This window comes from Saccostrea cucullata, unplaced genomic scaffold, assembly GCF_032062105.1.
Source record: "Saccostrea cucullata isolate Sc308-1 unplaced genomic scaffold, CSIRO_AGI_Scuc_v1 ctg272, whole genome shotgun sequence".
Classification (NCBI taxonomy): Eukaryota; Metazoa; Mollusca; class Bivalvia; order Ostreida; family Ostreidae; genus Saccostrea; species Saccostrea cuccullata.
In genome coordinates, this window is record NW_026938795.1 from 401,786 (window position 1) to 421,928 (window position 20,143).

At 34.9% G+C, this 20,143-nt stretch overlaps 2 protein-coding genes across 2 annotated transcripts; both read right to left on the reverse strand.

Annotated features, from left to right (window-relative positions):
• Positions 1–3,109: 3,109 nt before the first annotated feature.
• Positions 3,110–12,595, reverse strand: LOC134251299 (F-box only protein 32-like). The gene is made up of 8 exons (XM_062733697.1): positions 12,382–12,595; positions 10,091–10,178; positions 9,831–9,923; positions 9,562–9,655; positions 8,716–8,885; positions 4,778–5,043; positions 4,588–4,660; positions 3,110–4,332 (listed from the first exon to the last, which is right to left on the reverse strand). The coding sequence occupies exons 1-8, from the start codon at positions 12,507–12,509 to the stop codon at positions 4,246–4,248; spliced, it is 999 nt and encodes a 332-aa protein (XP_062589681.1). The 5' UTR covers positions 12,510–12,595; the 3' UTR covers positions 3,110–4,245.
• Positions 12,596–17,954: 5,359 nt separating this feature from the next.
• Positions 17,955–20,141, reverse strand: LOC134251275 (coiled-coil-helix-coiled-coil-helix domain-containing protein 7-like). The gene is made up of 3 exons (XM_062733658.1): positions 19,892–20,141; positions 18,399–18,497; positions 17,955–18,246 (listed from the first exon to the last, which is right to left on the reverse strand). Exons 1-3 carry the CDS (start codon positions 20,030–20,032, stop codon positions 18,139–18,141), a joined length of 348 nt encoding a protein of 115 aa, XP_062589642.1. The 5' UTR covers positions 20,033–20,141; the 3' UTR covers positions 17,955–18,138.
• Positions 20,142–20,143: the final 2 nt, after the last annotated feature.

A 20,143-nucleotide genomic window follows, 5' to 3' on the forward strand; every position in this document is an offset into this window, starting at 1 on the left:
GAGGGCAAGTTCAGTTTTTTGCCAAAATTCTGGCAATATGGATTAATTAAGTTCCAATCTGTCTGTGGTAATATTAGTATTACTTGATAGAGGAAAGGATGGAGCAACTGCTGAAAAGTCGTTCCAATCAAGATCGGGCATACACATTCATGTATTTTGAAAGAAATTGTAATAAACTTCTTATAAACAGAGTATTTCAAAAATAAATTTACAAGGTCATTGAATTATTGGTTACCTCTTTTAGAAGCTTTCACCTTTTATCAAGAATTAAAAGAGTCACGTTAGAACAGATTCATCATAAATTGGAAAAAGGAAAGAAATTCAAACTGAAGACCAATAAATCGTGTATTAAGTGCCGACTTTCGAGCTAAGGAAATTAATACGCGTGAAGGTTCGGATCACTGTCCCTTTTAGGTTAACCATTAATATGTCAGCCTCTTTAACCAATAAATAATTGTAGAAATTGATTTCTAAGCCAGGTAGCTTTACACGATGGGTCTTTCTCTGTTTTTTGAAAGCAAACAGTGATAAACTCACGCATCATTAGTATTCATTGCAGATTTTGACGAATTCTGAAGATCAAAGACAGGAAGAGATTTACGTGTCACTTAATCAAGGACTTTTTTTCATCTCAAACCGAAAGCGCACGTTTGTAAAACGTAGGCAAAATATAGGCCAATGCAAAAAGAAATGTATTTTAAATATTTCATAATAAAAGCCAATTCATGGGAAATGGCATAAGCCAGAATTTCAATTATATACAAGGATTCCGTTCTGCGACATTAGCTTATTCTGTGAAACATGAACCGAAATCGTGCATTGTCACAGTGCGTGGATTGTGCATCTGTACTTCATAACTGATTCGGGTTTTATTTTTTTGCTGTTGTCTTTTTGCATCTATTCATGAAAATGCTTTCTCATTCTGTAGATCGTTATTGATGAAATGGAAATTAGAGACCTACCACAACGTTCAAATATCCCACAAGATAAGTTCCTACACACCCGCCGTGACCTTGGATAAACGGAAAATCCGTAGATAAATTAGTATGTATACAATGGCCCAAACGATAAGCATGAAAAAATGTCAGCATTCGATTAAATGATATAGATTTTACTTACTAACGAAGTAATGGTATCGATCATAGAACTTGTGGAGTGATTGCTTAAAAAGAAACTGTTGATATCCTTGTTTCATCCCCTTGTTTGTCAATAGCTTGCCGCGTTTCAGTTTGTCAGTTAGAGCATGCTCTTGTATATCGAATCATCTGGGAGACATAAAACGCCATATGCAGATGATGAAGGTATATTGATACAAAACACAAGTAAGGGAAGTTGACGACAGAAAAGTGTGTATGTTAGCTGCAATAATGTAGCCCTCTCCCCCTTTTTGAGGGAGAGTCCAGAGAACATCAGATGAAAAAAAAATTAAAATCGGAGTGGGCTACATCATTGCAGTTATGTGTGTGTGTTGTTTTACGTCCCTTTCGAGAGAGATAGGTTAATGTGGTTGAAGTGTTCCTATATTTCTCAAAAGGTTTTGTTAAGGTAACCATTAACGTCCTTTTCTAATATAATATTCAAATATAAAATGGACGTGTCACTCTGTGGTATCTTTCATTTCAAGTTCTTTGGGATATACCCTTGGTTTAAGTCCACAATTGAATAAAATTAATTATCGTTAATTGATACTATGTCATCAATTTAACTAAACGTCGAGTTGAAGGCCAAAGCAAGTTTTTTTTCTCGTTTGTAAGATTTTAAACAAATTCTGCTATGAATACAAAAATATGATTACTAATAATGGGGCGCACTTGCTACCCATGGGATTTTTGTCAAATTGTTGGAAAACCTGATCTCCGTAATTAGACACTGTCAATCAGAAACTCAAGCATCTTTTTAATATCAACTTAAGAGTACTTACGTCTACAATCAGAATTTTTTAACAAAATATTTTTGCAAATTACCAATGACAAGGTAAGCAAGTAAGCAGCTGTCTGCATCAAAAAGCCTGGACTTAAAGTCGTGGAGAAGGGCTTTATAAAATGTTGAAATGTCGTACGTTTTGAGGTTTTTGTTTTAGGTTAAATTTTGTGGACTCAGTTTTCTTTAAAAATTCCCTGGAGTTTGTAAGAATCTGATTTACACTATGTACTCCACTTCTTGAATTTATTGTACAGTACTAGTACACCTCAAGTTTCTCCTTCACTACCGTTAATATTTTAGTGAGGAGTAAAGAAAGGTGCTTTGTAGAACATTTACTGGAACCTGCATTTTGCACACAATCTTTTAAAAATCTCCTGAATCCAAATGAGGAAAATATACTATGTATTTTGAAACGACAGGGCGTAAAATCCAACTTCAACTCACATAAAAGATATCCCCTGATCCAAACAATAGCCACAACTGAGAGAGGAACAACTACTAGTATAGACAATAGGTTACTGTGGAAACATCGTTGTTTGGAGGGAGAGCAATGTTAGTGGGTCACCCTTATCCGTGAATCAACATCCAAATGAAGTATTACTTTGTCAACACATCTATCCATTGAATCTTTTGTATATACCAGTTAAACACGAAATTATGATACCACGAACCAACAAGATTTTGTTTAAGCATGAACATTGGTCCGACGAATTGAAATGATTCCACAGTACATGTAATTACTAAGATTCCTGACTTTGTTAAATGTTTGATTAATGATTGACTTTGTTAAATGGTGCTTGAAAAAGAAAAGAATTTTGAAACAAAGTGTTTTTTTTTTATAATCCTTTAATTTTAGATTGGCTTTTCTCAGTTTTCCGAAAAAATATTTGCAAGAAAAACACTTGTAAAGACATTTAGGGAATATCAACAACACATATACATAAGATTTAATAATTTTTTTTTTAAAAAAACATATCTACATTTACATATGATTCTACTTTTACATTTTCTTACTCAGTTTGCCCTAGTCCTACAGACACCTGCGTGATTTTTAGCCCAACAAAGTGCAAAATAGTAAGCACTCAACAATTCATGAAATGAAATTATATAAATTTTCATTCTTTAAAAAATGTTATAGAGATTCCATTCCTTTACAGATATTGTTTTTTAAAAACATTTTACAATAAAAATTTAATATTCTGACAAAAATTAGGTTTTATTTTTTATATCATCTAAATTCACTATGTTTTGGCACATTACCTTGAATTTAAATAAACTCTGGAATTTAAACTTTTAACAGAATAACATCTATAAAAAAGGACTTTTTTTCTATTTTAGATAATATCTTTAAAATTGTCAATGAAAAATGTTATTCTCATAAAGTTATGGGTTTAAATTCTGGATCCATTATTGAATCTGCACTTTTAGGGGGAGGTGGGACTTACAAGTCAATACAAACACTATAGTTATTATCTAAGAATTGCACTAAATCAAATACAATATATACACATCATGTACAAACAATACCTCTGAAATGAAAAATATTTGAAAGCACTCAGTAAATCAATAAAAATACAAAATCAACACGAAAAAAATGCATTGAACTGACAAAAATGTTGACAACAGAATAAACTATGTACAAATCACTCATAATAATATTATATACATTTACAGTATTTAAATATCATTTACATATCTTCAAGAACTCTGAAAGACAATACACACGTAAACTTTTCCTCCCTATCAAACCTTACAAAACATAAATATTCTCCCAGTTTTATATACAGACTATATATACAACTTGTATCCACAGGCACTTAATGTTTTTAACCTTTCTTTTCATAACTAAAAAGTTCCCCAAAATTAAGTCATAGTATGGGATTTTTTTAATTATAAAAAGAAAGGTTAAATATTCAAGCATCTGTGTTTGTATCTTCTTCCCTTTGTAGACTAGAAAAAATGGCATGATCAAAACCAGCCAGAAAAAAAATAAGTCAAGTCAAACCCAGAAACTATAAAAAGGGTCTAGAAACACTTGAACGTACATCAGAAAAGGCATGTCTTGAATAATCGATTGCTTGAAATGTTTTTTTATTGATGAGGATTGCACAAATTCTATAGACTTTATTTGATAATGTGTCTTTAATTTTTTGTGATTTCTTTCCAGGGCCTTATGTACCTGGTTATTTTAGCAGATCCTTTTTTTCCTTTGGCAGTGACAAATAAATCAGATCTATATTGTCCTCTGCAAAATACTGCTGAACTACAGGATCCCTCGTAATTCATGACCAAATAGGTCCTAAATCCGAGATAAAATGCCTTCTACAGCAAAAACAGGTCTAAAAATGCTTCTGGGGAGAGAGGTCTGGACTTTCCCTCAGAGTCACTGAAGCATGGATGCCCAATGGACTGAAACAAAACAACGTTTTTAAAATTCTTTATTGTTCCTTTAAAAAACTCAAAAAAAACATGGCATTGACATTAATTCTCTGTTTCGATTCTCAATTCAATTATTATAAATGTTCATCTGTCTTTATCATTTAATATTCCTCTTGAATATTACATAATTGTTTTCATTCTCAATTTTATTCAAAATGCGTGGACACAATGCCTAATAATCTTTCCAGAACAATAACTCTTCTGTTTAACTTTTTAGCTCCTTACCTGCCAGAAAAGTGTGTCACAGTGACAACATATTGCCAGGTGGTCTGTGAAAATATCTTTCATCCCGAAACGCCTACAAAGAGATTGAGACAATTAGAAAATTTGCCACTGGATCTCTCTCCCTCTCTCTCTCCTCAGTAACTTTTTCCATCAGGAGGGTAGAATCATGTTGATTTATGGTGTTACTTACTTGTAGCAGCGTCTGTAGATGTACTTCCAGTTGATTTTATTCTCATCCTGACCAAGCTCTTGTGGCAAGAAGACTAGAAGCTGGTGATCACTGAAGTGGAAAAAACAGAGCTGTTTCCATAGCAACATCTGTGATGAGACCTTATGATTGGCTAGGTTTGCCTGGCCTGTGTGTATGATGTCAGTGTGGTCTGAGAGTTTTCTGAAGATACACCTCAGACAATCCTCTGGTAAATCTTCAAACAGCGGCTTCCCATCGGCCTGTCTCTGAAAATGAAGTGTACCTCTGAGAAGACAATATAGCACTTAACAGACTCCAGAGCTTGGTAAATGTTCCTTTTCACTTTATGCATAGTGCATACTTTCATTTATTTTAACTTATTACAAATCAATTGATATTAAACACTCTTGGAGAGCCTTCATGAAGATGGAATACATGCACTTGATACAAGAGAGACAACTCCTATACTCTGTCATTAAATGCCAGTTTCCTAACTGACCTGTTTGACATATTCACTATATCAATCTTTCTGTAGACTGTCATATTTGAGCTGATATTTGTCTAGCTTGGAAATCATTTTGTCTAGAGACTTAGCTGTTTGAGCTGGTATTTCTCTAGCCTGGACTGGAGATTGATCTGTCTGTATTATACCTGGTATTTCTCCAGCTTGGGATCAAACTATCTAATATTTGTCTAGCTTGGACATCATTATGTCTAGAGAATAAGCTGTTTGAGCTATTAATTGTCAAGCTTGGAAACTATAATATATAGAGAGACTGATCTATTTGAGCTGGTATTTATCAAGCTTGGAGATCATTCTGTCTAGAGACTGACCTGTTTGCATGAGCTGGTATTTACCAAGCTTGGAGATCATTCTGTCTAGAGACTGACCTGTTTGCATGAGCTGGTATTTACCAAGCTTGGAGATCATTCTGTCTAGAGACTGACCTGTTTGCATGAGCTGGTATTTACCAAGCTTGGAGATCATTCTGTCTAGAGACTGACCTGTTTCAGCTGGTATTTACCAAGCTTGGGGATCATTCTGTCTAGAGACTGGCCTTTTTGAGCTGGTATTTACCAAGCTTGGAGATCATTCTGTCTAGAGACTGGCCTTTTTGAGCTGGTATTTACCAAGCTTGGAGATCATTCTGTCTAGAGACTGACCTGTTTCAGCTGGTATTTGTTTATTTATCTGTGTTATACCTGTCCATTGACGTATCTCTTTGAGCTGGTTTTTGTCCAGCTTGGAGATCATACTATTCAAAGTCTGACCTCATATAGCTGGTGTTTGTCCAGCTTGGGGATAATACTGTCCAGAGACTGACCTGGTTGAGCTGTTATATATGTAGGTTGGAGAGCATTTTGTCTGAAGACTGGCCTGTTTGAGCTGGTATTTACCAAGCTTGGAGATCATACTGTATAGACACTGACCTGTTTGAGCTTGTATTTGTCCAACTTGGAGATCATTCTGCCTTAAGGACGTTCGATCCTGAGATTTTGAGTGGATTTTGGTCATGTCCTTTATTTATAAAATTCTGCATCATTTATAAGTTCGAGCATAAAATATGAATTCTACAATGCAAACTGAACTATATTCAATGGAAAAACTGCGAATAAATTCCATTCAAGTAGAATTAAACTAGGGACTATATTTTGTGGCGGAAGGTTTTTTAGACGAAAATGATCAGTTTTTCCCTTTTGAAATATAACAGTACTGTTAATTTTGGCTTCCTATTTTTCCCTGCTGGTTGCATACAAAGCTGTTTTTGCAGTGATATGTGTTATGCTAGTTCTGAATTATCTGTTAAATTATTTCTTATGAATTCTATCGACAAAGTGTGACAAATATAGTATATATATTCTGAAAATTCGGGAAAAAATGAGCCAATTTTAACGTTAAATTGATATTTTTTTAGTAATATCTGAAAATTTACATCATATACTCCCACTTTTAATGTTCGTTTCTAAATATTCAAGATAACTTTGACCTGTTTGCTTAAAATCAGAAAAAGTTTAAGACTTTAAAATAATTTTCTTGCTTATTAAATTTTCAATACCAGAAAAATCACATTTTATTAGTGCAGAAAGGTCAAATAATTGATTTTGCGAAGCAATTTGAAATTTTTTTTAGTCACAATTTTAAAGTGTCTTTTTTTAAACAGACTTCGAGTTCATTTTGTTTCATGCTTTAATTGGATAAGAATGTTGGAGGGAAAATGTCGAAGATGTAATTTTTAATTAAAACAAAATTTAAGTGTAAAAAGGTCATATTAAATGTACTTTAGCGCCAAAAGAAGCATATTGACCCCCATTTTTTGATTTGAATTTTAATTAATCTATGTATGTAGAAACTAAAAATATACTTGGCAAAAAAAGTTTAAGACTTTAAATATCAGGATCGAACGTCGTTAATCATACCTGACTTGAGATATGTCTCTTTGAGCTGGTATTTGTCCAGCTTGGAGATCATACTATCTAGAGTCTGACCTGTTTGAGCTGGTATTTGTCCAGCTTGGAGATCATACTATCTAGAGTCTGACCTGTTTGAGCTGGTATTTGTTCAGGATGGAGATCATACTATCTAGAGCCTGACCTGTTGGAGCTGGTATTTGTCCAGCTTGGAGATCATACTATCTAGAGCCTGACCTGTTTGAGCTGGTATTTGTCCAGCTTGGAGATCACACTATCTAGAGCCTCACCTGTTTGAACTGGTACTTGTCCATCTTGGAGATCATACTATCTAGAGTCTGACCTGTTTGAGCTGGTATTTGTTCAGGATGGAGATCATACTATCTAGAGCCTGACCTGTTGGAGCTGGTATTTGTCTAGCTTGGAGATCATACTATCTAGAGTCTGACCTGTTTGAGCTGGTATTTGTTCAGGATGGAGATCATACTATCTAGAGTCTGACCTGTTTGAGCTGGTATTTGTTCAGCTTGGAGATCATACTATCTAGAGTCTGACCTGTTTGAGCTGGTATTTGTTCAGCTTGGAGATCATACTATCTAGAGTCTGACCTGTTTGAGCTGGTATTTGTTCAGCTTGGAGATCATACTATCTAGAGTCTGACCTGTTTGAGCTGGTATTTGTTCAGTATGGAGATCATACTATCTAGAGCCTGACCTGTTGGAGCTGGTATTTGTCCAGCTTTGAGATCATACTATGTAGAGTATAACCTGTTAAAGGTGGTGTCTAACTTGGATGTCATTCTGTCTGAAAACCCACATGTGTAGCATGTATTTTTTCAGCTTGGAGATCATTCTGTCCATTCATTAAACTGGATCTTTCTGTCTGAGGACTGGCCTGTTTGAGCAGGTATTTACCTAGCTTGGAAATCATTCTATCTAGAAACTGGCCTTTTTGAGCTGGTATTTACCAAGCTTGGAGATCATTCTATCTAGAGACTGACCTGTTTAAGCTGGTATTTACCAAGCTTGGAGATCATTCTGTTTAGAGACTGATCTGTTTCAGCTTGTATTTACCAAGTTTGGAGATCATTCTGTCTAGAGACTGAACTGTTTGAGATAATATTTACCAAGCTTGGAGATCATTCTGTCTGAGACTGACCTGTATGAGCTGGTATTTATCTAGCTTGGAGATCATTCTGTCTAGAGACTGACCTGTTTCAGCTTGTATTTACCAAGCTTGGAGATCATTCTGTCTAGAGACTGACCTGTTTGAGCTGGTATTTACCTAGCTTGGAGATCATTCTGTCTAGAGACTGACCTGTTTGAGCTGGTATTTACCTAGCTTGGAGATCATTCTGTCTAGAGACTGACCTATTTCAGCTGGTATTTACCAAGCTTGGACATTATTCTGTCAAGAGACTGACCTGTTTCAGCTTGTACTTGTCTAGCTTGGAGATCATTCTGTCTAGAGACTGGCCTGTTTGAGCTTGTATTTACCAAGCTTGGACATTATTCTGTGTAGAGACTGACCTGTTTCAGCTTGTACTTGTCTAGCTTGGAGATCATTCTGGACACTGCTGCCTGGTGTTTGTTCCACAAGCATTCACTACCAATGTGAGAATACTGTCCATCTGTCAGTATGTTCACAGCACAATTCAACAGGGACTTCATGGCTGGTACATTTATCTCAGTTCTCAGCACTAGAAAATTAAGTTTAAGTTCAATTATTATATTGTATTGATTTATTTTCAGATTGATGTATGTTATTGCTAATGAACATGTTTATTTTAAATTTGTTTAAAAGTCTTTTATCCTGCCTACCAGATATTTTGATTTGAACATATTTTATCATGCAAATACATAAATTGATTAGGCAGCAGGCATAGCCTATATAAGCCCTCTCCATAGGTACAAGGTTAATTAATACACATATAACAACAGGTTTATATATGACCAATAAATTATATATAGCTAACACAAATTTGAATGGATTATAGGGGAAAGAAAAATACATGAGTGAAGAGTGAAAAAGAAAGAAAAAAAACAACAACAAATGAATACCAGTTTATAAATGTGGAAATGAAAGGAAAAAATGATACCAGATATCATATAAGATCATTAAGCCATGGAAAAAAACTCAAGTTTTTAATTCAAATTATGCCCCAGACTTGCCAAAAACTAATTGTCTCCTCCCAGCTGTGGGGAGGGGTAAAAAATGCAGGTTCGGAATACTGGGTATATACATATACGTGATAAAATTAAATTGTTTGATCACTACGTAAAGGTGTAAATTGAAATGACTAAATCAGCCGATTGTTTATTATTCTTTCAAATTCCCCTTAGGATATAATTAACACTTCCAGGTAGTTAGTGTACCTTGATTTGTCATTTCCTCCAAGATGTTAATGATGTTTTTCTGTGACGTCCCACTCAGGTATCGAAAGTTCCTGTTAAGCAGCAGAAACATGAGCTACAAGAAGGAAATCACGATCAGTCATCATTTACAACAGTCAATCGGATGCCATCAGCTGTTTGCAACAAATACCCAGAAAATCAATGCTTTTTAATTATACATGAAGTGACAGTTAACTTTAGTGGTAAACAGGAATCATTTTTGGAGATAAACAGTTTATTTGTTTCCGTACCTTCCTGACGTAATTAAATCGGCGGAGGTCCCGTGTGGCTCCTGTCATGTCCAAGTGAACAAACGCTTCACTCAGGCTCGTCATAACCTTCCTCTACAAAATTTTAAAAAAATTCATACTGTATTTATTTTCCAGTTCAGGTCAAATACACAAATATTATTTCGTAATATGTTAGGAGGGGAGGGGGGACACAGGAATCGCTAGAAACGTGCAAATACAATTTTACACATTTTTTAAAATCACTTTTTTAAATAAAGTACCTCCTTTGAAATCCCTTTGATGTAGTGAATGTGAGGTTGATGCTTATGCCACGTGTCATCTTGCTCAATGACAGCAAGTCGCAGCAACCTGAAATCAAGCAAAATACTTCATTTTCAAGACCATGTTAAAGCTTGTAATTTCATAGGAAAGACATGCACGCTATGTATTATATAGATAAAACACCCCACCCCCCTTTGTGTATAGTAAATTCGAAGAAACAATGTACCCCCTAAAATATTAGAACCTCTGATTACTTAATGTCTAAATCCACAGGTGCCCCCTCAATGAAAATAAGTTACTTCTGACGACTTTTCTTGCTTGTCGAGAATTGTGGTTTGTTATGCGCTATCTGAAAATGTTTGGTTGTGCCCCTTCCCTTAACCGGAATTTGTCTTATGGGCCTGATGAGGGAGGTATATTGAAAAACGTCTGGCTCCTGTGTCAGATTTCAATTCTGCAAGTAATTTATTTTTTTTAACTTTTAATTTTTTTAACTAATGAGAATGGGAAAGAAAGAAAGAAATCAACCGCCAAAATCACAGTGATTTATTATCTTCTTTCTCTGACAATTATTACATAAATCAATGAATGTGCTAAATAAAAAAATGTTTTTATTTAATTAGAAGCAAATTGTTTAGAATTACATCTTTGGAACTCCTGACACCCCTGTTACAACGCACTTTGAAAAATTACGCACTTTGAAAAAAATTTTCAAAGTGCATTAAATTTGCGACCAAGCTGACGCACTTTGAAAAAATTAAATTTCTTTTTAAAGTGCGTTAATATCGACTATATTAATGCACTTTGAAAAAAAAAATAATCGGTATGATAAATAATTGACCCTGGTTGGATAACTTTTTTTATGATAAGGTAACTTCAGGACCTGAGGTACTAGTATTGATGTTTTAAATATTTTAGGTTTTGATAAATGTTATTAAAGGGAAATGGGTCTTTTACATAAAATACAGTGATGATTGTTTAATTTCATTATTTCGTTTCTTTTTTAAAATTCTAGTCTGTAATAAGCAGATGTACAGTGTAGGGGGGGGGGGGCTAAAAGTTAATGACCTAAAAAATAGCATTTATCTTAAGAAAAAGGGGCAATTTGATTTTTCAAAACTATCAAAATTCTTTCTCTCTCATACCTTTTACTGTACTTAAAAATTTCTAGTTTTCATGTGGTTTAAGTTAATCCATTTATTGAAAGTTTTCAACGTCATAATAGTTATGTATGTTTTGGGAATCGGAACCGGGCGAAGGGCAAGGGGAGGGGGGCTAAGCCCCCCACTTATTTTGGAAAGGTATACATCATATAGGCATTGAAAATGCGGCTTACCCTTTTTTCAGTTTGTTACTCCCCTCCCCCCGTTTTATTTGTTACCGATGCCTGTGTATTGAAAGATAAAGAGCTGGGTTGAGAGATCTTCTGCACACCTTCTCCTCTTCTCGACAGGAGTAAATCAAATCATTAAGTTTTTTGAAAGATAAATAACAAATTAAAGCTTTCCATTACTAACATCTAAATCCAGAATTTTTGCTTTTACATATTTTTTTTCAAAGTGCGTTATGTGTCGTCAGGGTAAAATATATTGATGTAATTTCAAAGGGCGTTGAGCTGGTCCCAAATTTAAAGCACTTTGAAAATTTTTTTCAAAGTGCGTTGATTTTGTCCCAATTTTAACGCACTTTGAAATTTTTTTTCAAAGTGCGTTGCCACCCCCCCCCTTTCCCCCTTCTATCTCTTATCTAATGAATAAGCTATAAACATAAACTTAAAAGTATTGCAGGAATATCCTTTAAAGCGTTTGAGTTTGCCATTAATTTGAAAGTTTTTGCTAAATTGTGATGCATATCAAAAGTTAAGTAAGGGAAGAAAAGGGGGCATGCAAGTACTTATAGCTGTCAATTCAGTAAGGGAAAAACCAGGGACCTATAACATTAGTGTATAGGTCCCTGGGAAAACTGAACATAATTTGCTTTATAGCTACGAATCGTTACAGGAATTTAAATTTACTGTATCTCTCTAGCTTAGTATACCGGATGAGAAGCTATAGATATTTAATTCATGTATCGATTTGACTTTGTATAAATGTCTACAAAGATTTTTAAGAAGATGGATATTCAATTTAGATGACAGAGAGGGAGAGACGGACAGAAATGAATATTTTCAAACGATCGAGGAAAATGAGGTTTTGATACCATGGAAAAGTATTCTGTTAAATATGTACATGAGCAAAATAAACAGCTGTTTCCTAGGTCAGACTGACGGGTGACGTATGTCTATACCTACCTTGCCAATATATTTTCATTCATTCGCTCGAATATTTTGATTCGCCAGAGCCTGAGCCTTTCCCATCCTTCGTTTGTCCGCACCCACTGATCTCCCGGCGATCGCCAATCTCGACTTAAAAAGGGCATCCTTAACTCCAAAAAATATGTCTGCTTCAAGTCTTCTTCCTTTGTGTTTTGGTTAATGCGCAAATGTTTATGTTTATGCGGAAATGAGCATTCTGATCGGCAGCGAATAAATTTACAAGGTCCCATTGGACAAGGCGACTCGATGGTCGTTTTTGATTGGTCGGGTCAACTTTAATATGCTAATGCACGTGGTAATGTTTACATATGTCAGCTGACTTGGTAAACAAAGCAACTAACTGCACCGTTTTCCGACTATTCATAATAGTTCTAAGAGCAGTAAAACTTTTTAAACAAACGTTATTTTTCTAGAATATAGTACTAAGGAAATGCAGAGGCAATTAGTTTCAGGATGATGTGTTCTGTGTATATTGTGTAATTATTACACTGTATTTCAAAAGACACATTTATCATAATACCCATCCAAAGAAATATGACGTTTAAAAAAAACTTATTTCAGTGATTATTTTGCATTTTATTTTAAATATGAGTGTAGATAGACAGACATAAATCAAAAAGACACAATACACAAATTTAATACACCAACCTGAAACCTAGCGCATTTGGGGGAAAACATTTAAATTAGCTTTCTAAAATCCGTCAATTTCTTTGTGTTAGGAAGCCTTTTACGCTTTCGCAGATACATATAATAATGAAGATATGATGATGATCGATATGAACAGCTTTAGTTTTGTTGTTTTATTACTTTAAAAAAAAACAAGAGACCCAAGGGCCACATCGCTGTTCTTTACCAGATTCACCACTTGTAATACCTATTGTGACCCCATCCTACCCCTAGGGGTCATGATTTGGACAATATAGAATCTACACTACCCCCAGGATGCTTCCACATAAGTTTCAGCTTTTCTGGCCAAGTGCTTCTTGAGACGATTTTTAAACATTTTTCCAATATATTTCAGTGTAAAACTTGGATTCCCTATTGTGGCCCCGCCCTACCCCTAGGGGTCACTATTTTAACAATTTAGACTCTACACTGTCCCCAGCATGCTTCCACATAAGTGTCAGTTTTTCCGGCGCAGTAGTTCTTGAGAAGATTTTTTTGATGACCCCAACCTATTTTTATCTTTTCTTGATTATCTCCCTTTGTAAAGGGGACTTGGCCCTTCATTTTTACAATTTAAACTCCACTCTATCTAAGGATGCTGTGTACCAGGTTCTTGAGAAGAAGTTGAAGATGTAAAAAAGTCTACAGACGGACAACGGTGATCAGAAAAGCTCACTTAATTGAGCTCTCAGTTAGGTGAGCTAAAAAAAAACTTTAGTCTAAACAAAACTAATGAATTTTTAGTAAATAATAGTCAGTAACAAATATGTTAATTTGATATGTTTTTAAATATCCCGCATATTTTGTAGGCGTTTAAGAATACCCTGTTGTAAACTTGATGGAGTGAGTTGGATTCGTTCCTAAACATTTCTTGTACATCAGCCAATATTACAAATGCGCAGCAATCTCAATTGCATCAGCAACAAGGATATAAATATAAATGTTAACATACACGATATACGGGCTCTGGGGTCAGGTGGAATCATTTCCAAGCACAAACAAAGAAAAATCTAGGAAATATTAACGACACACATGCACATGAACAAAGAAATGCCTCATATTCCAAAACGTCTAGCTGCATGTGTACATCTGCTGTTCTGGCTCACTTTTCATTATTTCGCTAAAAAAGGTTGAGGGGATTATTCCTTAAAGGCCTAGTATATATCTCCCATCGTTCTAAATTTCATTGAAAAGGATTTTGAAAGTCCCAACACTGATTTGTGCCGCCAAAAAAAGCAGTAGGGCCAAATTTTTAAATGGAAAAGGGTTTGGGAAGAAGCGAGGCTTACTCTTTCCAAAATTAAAATATTCTGATAAAAAACAAAATGTTGAATTTTAGGAATCAACGTCAAACAAAAAATTATACGGTAATATAAAAATACCTAATATAAAAAACTGCAATTTGTGGTGTCTGTAAAAATGTACAACAAGTAGTAGCCCTGTAGAACCGAGGGCCACAGGGGGAGGGGGGGGGGGGGCTATCAAATTTTGTCAAAATATAAGAAAGGACTGTATCCACTCATTTAAAATATTTGATAACTTTTTTATTTCATTTCATTTGCTTGTCAAGGATTTATTTAAAAACATTTCTAATCGACTGCGCCCCAGACTGAAATATTGAAACCATTTGTGGATCGTCAAAGTTTTACTCAGGCTGATGTTGTTTTGTTTTGTTTTTTATAAGACGGATAATAAATGCAACTTCTTTTCAAGCAAAAAAGACGTCCAAACAAGGCGCATTGTGTGCCTTTAGCAGGTTATATTAAATTTCCAAATTCAGTACTTGGAGCAAAGTCCATTTTATTAAAAGGAATGAAAAAATGACCAAAGAAAAATAGTTTTTCGGCAAAATTCTAATATAATTTTAATAAAGTGCCCCGCCACAGCATGATACGCCCGTCATATATTGTTCAATAATCATATTAATAAATTGGTTAGGATGCTAGAAAATCAGGTAGCATTGATTAACAGATTGACACAGATTTCAATGATCTAATTTCCATTTCTTATTATATATCTCTAAGAGACTTACAGTGTAGGGATTGATTATAACAAATACATCATATAATTCTAAACTGGTTGTGTTAGAGCATAACAAATATCCATCTGCAGCTTACTGAAACTTTAATTGTTTATTGCATATTTTATGAAATAATGGAATGCTACAGTTTCATAAAAAAAATCAAACATAAATTATAATTCTTCAGACTATAAAATTCTAAGTGAGACATGACTGCAATTTGTTGCAAATATATAAAAATTGAAATATATATTTTTTTTCAATGAACACATGTACAATTAGTTTTAATTATATTATACAATACTAATTTAGTTTTAGTCATACACTAAAACATCAATTTGTTTTAATTACATTACACCAATTGAAAGATCTTTATCTGGACTAGCCATCAAGAACTCAACACAAGCAACTATGAGGCCATTTCTTTTTGCCCAACTCCCAAGAGATAAATTAAGATAACAGCTGCATCAGATCTAGAGATGCTCTTAGCTCCTGACAATAAACTCATTAATTTCTCTCTAATTTGACATGCAAGTTTCTGCTATCAAAATTCTTCTTGACCAGTGCTTGATGATTATGCCCATGGGACAAACTGAATTCCTCTCAAAGCATAAACATTTGTTACAGATTGCTGTAAAGTATATAATGAAAAAATAAGTTTTTACTTAATTTAACATTTTTTAATAAGGATACAACTATATTTTTACATTTTTTAGGATTATGAAATTTAAAATTTAAAAGACTTTGTTTTTTAAAAAATCCATTTAAATTAAAGGTCACAGTGACATTGAAATAGGCTGCGACACACCTTCTACTTTAGATGTATACTTTTGCCAAGTTTGAAAGCTCTAGGTCTCATAGTTTTCTAGTTATGAGCCGGACAGGATTTTTTCCATATTTGGCTATAGCATCTTTATTAAAGGTCAGAGCGACCTACTTTTTGTGTGCGACACACCTTCTACCCAAGATGTATCAGCTGACAAAGTTTGATAACTCTAGGCCTTATAGTATTAAAGTTATGAGCCGGACATGAGAAAAGCTAACAGACGGACGGACAGACGGACGGACACGAAGCCTATAACATATAATACGTCCCGTCGTAAGACGGGCGTATAAAAAGGGGCAAAGATCTGAGTTTACTACACGCTGTGTAGGAGTCACAGAAGTATTCTGGCATCATAAAATACTCAGGTGTAATTTTCATGGGCCCAATTATCTTATCCAAGTAACACCTTGAACATTGACAACTAACTTCCGTTTGTCTGCTTCTCATCTAGCTACCAAAGAGCACTGGCGACAAGTGCACCATGACAAAACGTGATTGTATTTTAATAAACCCATTTTATGGCATATTATGATAAAGCAAAGTATTATATGCCCCCGTAATCGAGGATTCGGGAGTATATAGTTTTTGTCGTATCCGTCCGTCTGTCTGTCTAGCTGTCTGTCTGTCTGTCTGTCTGTTTGTCCTCAAAAATTTGAACCTTGCCCATAACTTTTGATTTAGTGGAACTATGATTTTCATATTTCACATAGGTATTCCTTGTGACGACACCTTTTATTTGGTACCACCAAATTTGACCTTTTGACCTTGACTTTGGAGTTTGACCCAATTTTACACAAAAAATCCAAACTTTTACTATGGCATAACTTTTGAATGGTAGATACTAGGACTTTCATACTTCACATATGCATTTCTTGTGGCAAAATCTTTCATTGGATACCAACAAGTTTTACCTTTTTACCTTGACCTTTGTGATTTCCATACTTTTGGGAAAACTTTAACCTTGGCCATAACTTTTGAAGAGCTAGGGCTTTCATACTTCACATATGTAATCCTTGCGAGAAGATATTTCTTTGGATACCAAGAACTTTGACCCTTTGACCTTGGAGTTTGACCTTCTTTTAAAAAACAAACCTTGATCATAACTTTTGAAGGGTTAGGGCTAGGGCTTTCATACTTCAAATATTTAATCCTTGTAACAAGTCCTTTTATTTGATACCAAGAACCTTGACCCTTTGACCTTGGATTTTGACCAATTTTCAAAAACTTTAACCTTGGCCATAACTTTAACTTTTTTACCTTGACCTTGGAGATTTGCATACTTACAGAAAAACTTTAACCTTGGTTATAACTTTTGAATGGTAAGGGTCATGGCTTTGATATTTTAGATATGTAATCCTTGTGACAAGAATTTTTTTTTAAAACCAACAACTTTGACTCTTAGACCTTGACCCTGGAGTTTGACCTACCTTTCAAAAACTTATCCTTGGCCATAATTTTTGAACAGTTAGTGCTAGGGCTTTCATATTTCACAATTATATTTCTTGTGACGAGACCTTACTTTGGGTACCAACATAATTTAACTTGCATTTAAGAAAAGTTTAATCTCCACTATGTTGCCATACTGGGGCATCAATGTTTCACAAACAAATCTTGTTTTTGTTTTGTTGTTTTTTTAACTACTCCACTATACAGCATTGGCCAGAGAAATGCAATTATTTCTTAAAGGCCAATCCACCAGTTAATGTGAGATGAAACTGTTTACAGTATGTACAAATGAACTGTGCTGGATCGTTCAGACTATACCTTTCTGCAAAGGGAAATAGGACTCAACTCTAAAAGTCAAAAGTTCAGAGGTCACTTGAGGTTTTTACTTTCATATGGACACAAATTTTAAAGTATCACATGTTCTTTTGAAATATTGATATGCTTGCTTCATAAACACATTATAATCAGGCAAAAAAGCCTACTGATCTCAAGGCCAAAAGGTCTTTTAATACTACATCAAAGGAATATACCCTTTGTGGAACCTTAATTCTATTAAATACATACATCTTTGCAGCTTAGATAATACAATCCTTTTAAAATTTTATAACAGTTTTATTTACAATACATGTACCATGATTTCATAAATATCAAAAAGTTGACACACACATGTATAAATCCAAGACATCTTGATTTTATCACCAACTCCACAATCAATTATAGTTTTCTATAGAATAAATAAATCCACAACGAATCACTGAGCTCTCCAAATCCACAGTTACTTAGCCAGCCACTTTGAGTACTCCTTCTTCACTTGTTCCCATTCCTCTTTCTCGGGCATACTGGGCTTTATTCTTGCAAAAAACCTGTGCCACTGAACTTTATTCTGTAATTTATAGAAATACAGATATAAATGTACTAAATGAGAAACTTGACTGAAAAGAGGGAAAAAGGTTTTAATTAAGTGTAAATTCCATCATTTAAGTTGTAAATGAAAAATAAATAAAGGAATTGAAAGTAAGTTAACTTTATTCCTACCCAAAATTTTTTACAGGCACGTGTATTCTCAAATTCTAGCACACACTTTGTTCTGTCGTACATATTTTTCTTCAGGCAATCTAGTGCCATTTGTCCCTCCTACAATATAAATAAAGAATTCTGTGATTCATGTACTGAAGTCCACCAACTGCAGCAGATCCATTGAGGCTTAGTCTTATGGATGCTTGGAGGCTGCATCTGATCAACACTTTGCCCTTCATTGGCCAGAATGATATTATTGAAAGTGAGTTAATCTGTTCTCAGACAGCAACAGTTAAATAGTATACAACTTATTCTCTGCATACACTATACTTCAGATCTTCCTCACAACATCAGGGGTCCCGAGTCCACTCCTGGCTTTCTGATCCATGACAAACCATTCTATTTTATGGGGTGCCTGGTTCTTTCATATGGAAGCACCATTCAAATTGGGGATTTCATAACTTAAACATAAAATGTACTAAGCAGATAGTAACATTACTGGGGTAATGACACCCCTATGCAAATGTTACAAGTTGTATCACTATGTCACCAAAAGGATTGATGTGTCAATGTTGTCATGGGTCCCATGGGCTCAAGTGGACTCTGACTCATAACCTGTGACATTGAGCACACTCACACAAGCATCTAAATTTCATGATTAAGTTGCAAATAAAGTCCTTCATCAAAATACCCTCTCAATGTATAAATATGTGGTACAGGATTTTTTTAATCTAAGGCTTTATTTAGAAATGTGGCAACCAGACAGGTTTGATCTCCATTAATAGCCAGAAAGCTGTACTGGCAGAAAAATGTCATGGACCATAATGGAATTCAAACCTGCATGGGGCCCCTGAATCTCCAGTCAGGTGCTCTTGACTTCCACCTGAGCTATCTGGCTACCAGTGACTAAACCTGTCTGAACACCAAATTCCTTCTGTTCTTAATGGTTTTCTGCCCCCCAGTGACAACTACCCAGGCTCTTCTCTGTTACTGGAAGATCTTTCACCTGTCACTTACAGGGCATGTCCACAGCACTAAATATAACGAGTGAAGAGAAACTGGACTGGGATTCAAATCTAGGCTCTCTGAATCTCCAGTCACATGCTCTACCAACAACACTATCTGGACACTCGGTTTTACCAGGGAACAGCCTGGGTTGGTGTCTTTTGGGGCCAAAGACCTTTAAGGAAGGAGGAATGGCGTGGGTTTGAACTTTGATCACTGGTGCATGCTCATTTGAAAGAAGTGAATGTAACACTTGACGGAACATGTGACTAGAGATTTGGGGGTCCCGGGTTCGAATCCTGATCTGGTCTGTCATTTTTTCTCCTCCCTTGTTACACATGATCCTGTTACTGTTAATAGAGGATGACTTCAGAAGCTGACAATAAAATGTTCTCCATTGCATTTAATCTATTTATAGAATCATCAACTATTTAACATTTTACAAAAACTAAAAGATAACAATGAATATTGTTCACTGCTATTTAATCAGTTTTATTAATTTATACCTTGTAACAGGGGTCCGTGTCATTCCTAGTAGCTTCAAGATGCTTGAATTCTTCAGCTCTCTTCTTTCTTGATGCTTTTGATAGCTCCTCCCATTCTTTTCCGTCTTTTACAAATGCTTCATTTGTTTTAAATTTGTCCATCCCTATGTTGCATGATTTTAAAATGATTTTTCCAACTTTTTGTTTACCCTTCAGCAATGCACATGGGCGCTGACATATTTAATCGTGACGTCATGAGTTAGCGGTGAAGGC

Coding starts and splice junctions, on each gene's coding strand:
- LOC134251299 (XM_062733697.1), bottom strand. CDS start 12,509: ATGCCCTTTTTAAGTCGAGATTGGCGATCGCCGGGAGATCAGTGGGTG. Junction 4,661..4,777: donor ATCTACAGACGCTGCTACAA/GTAAGTAACACC, acceptor ATCTCTTTGTAG/GCGTTTCGGGATGAAAGATA. Junction 4,333..4,587: donor GTGACACACTTTTCTGGCAG/GTAAGGAGCTAA, acceptor GTTTTGTTTCAG/TCCATTGGGCATCCATGCTT.
- LOC134251275 (XM_062733658.1), bottom strand. CDS start 20,032: ATGGACAAATTTAAAACAAATGAAGCATTTGTAAAAGACGGAAAAGAA. Junction 18,498..19,891: donor ACACGGACCCCTGTTACAAG/GTATAAATTAAT, acceptor TTTATATTGTAG/GAGGGACAAATGGCACTAGA. Junction 18,247..18,398: donor GTGCCTGTAAAAAATTTTGG/GTAGGAATAAAG, acceptor TATAAATTACAG/AATAAAGTTCAGTGGCACAG.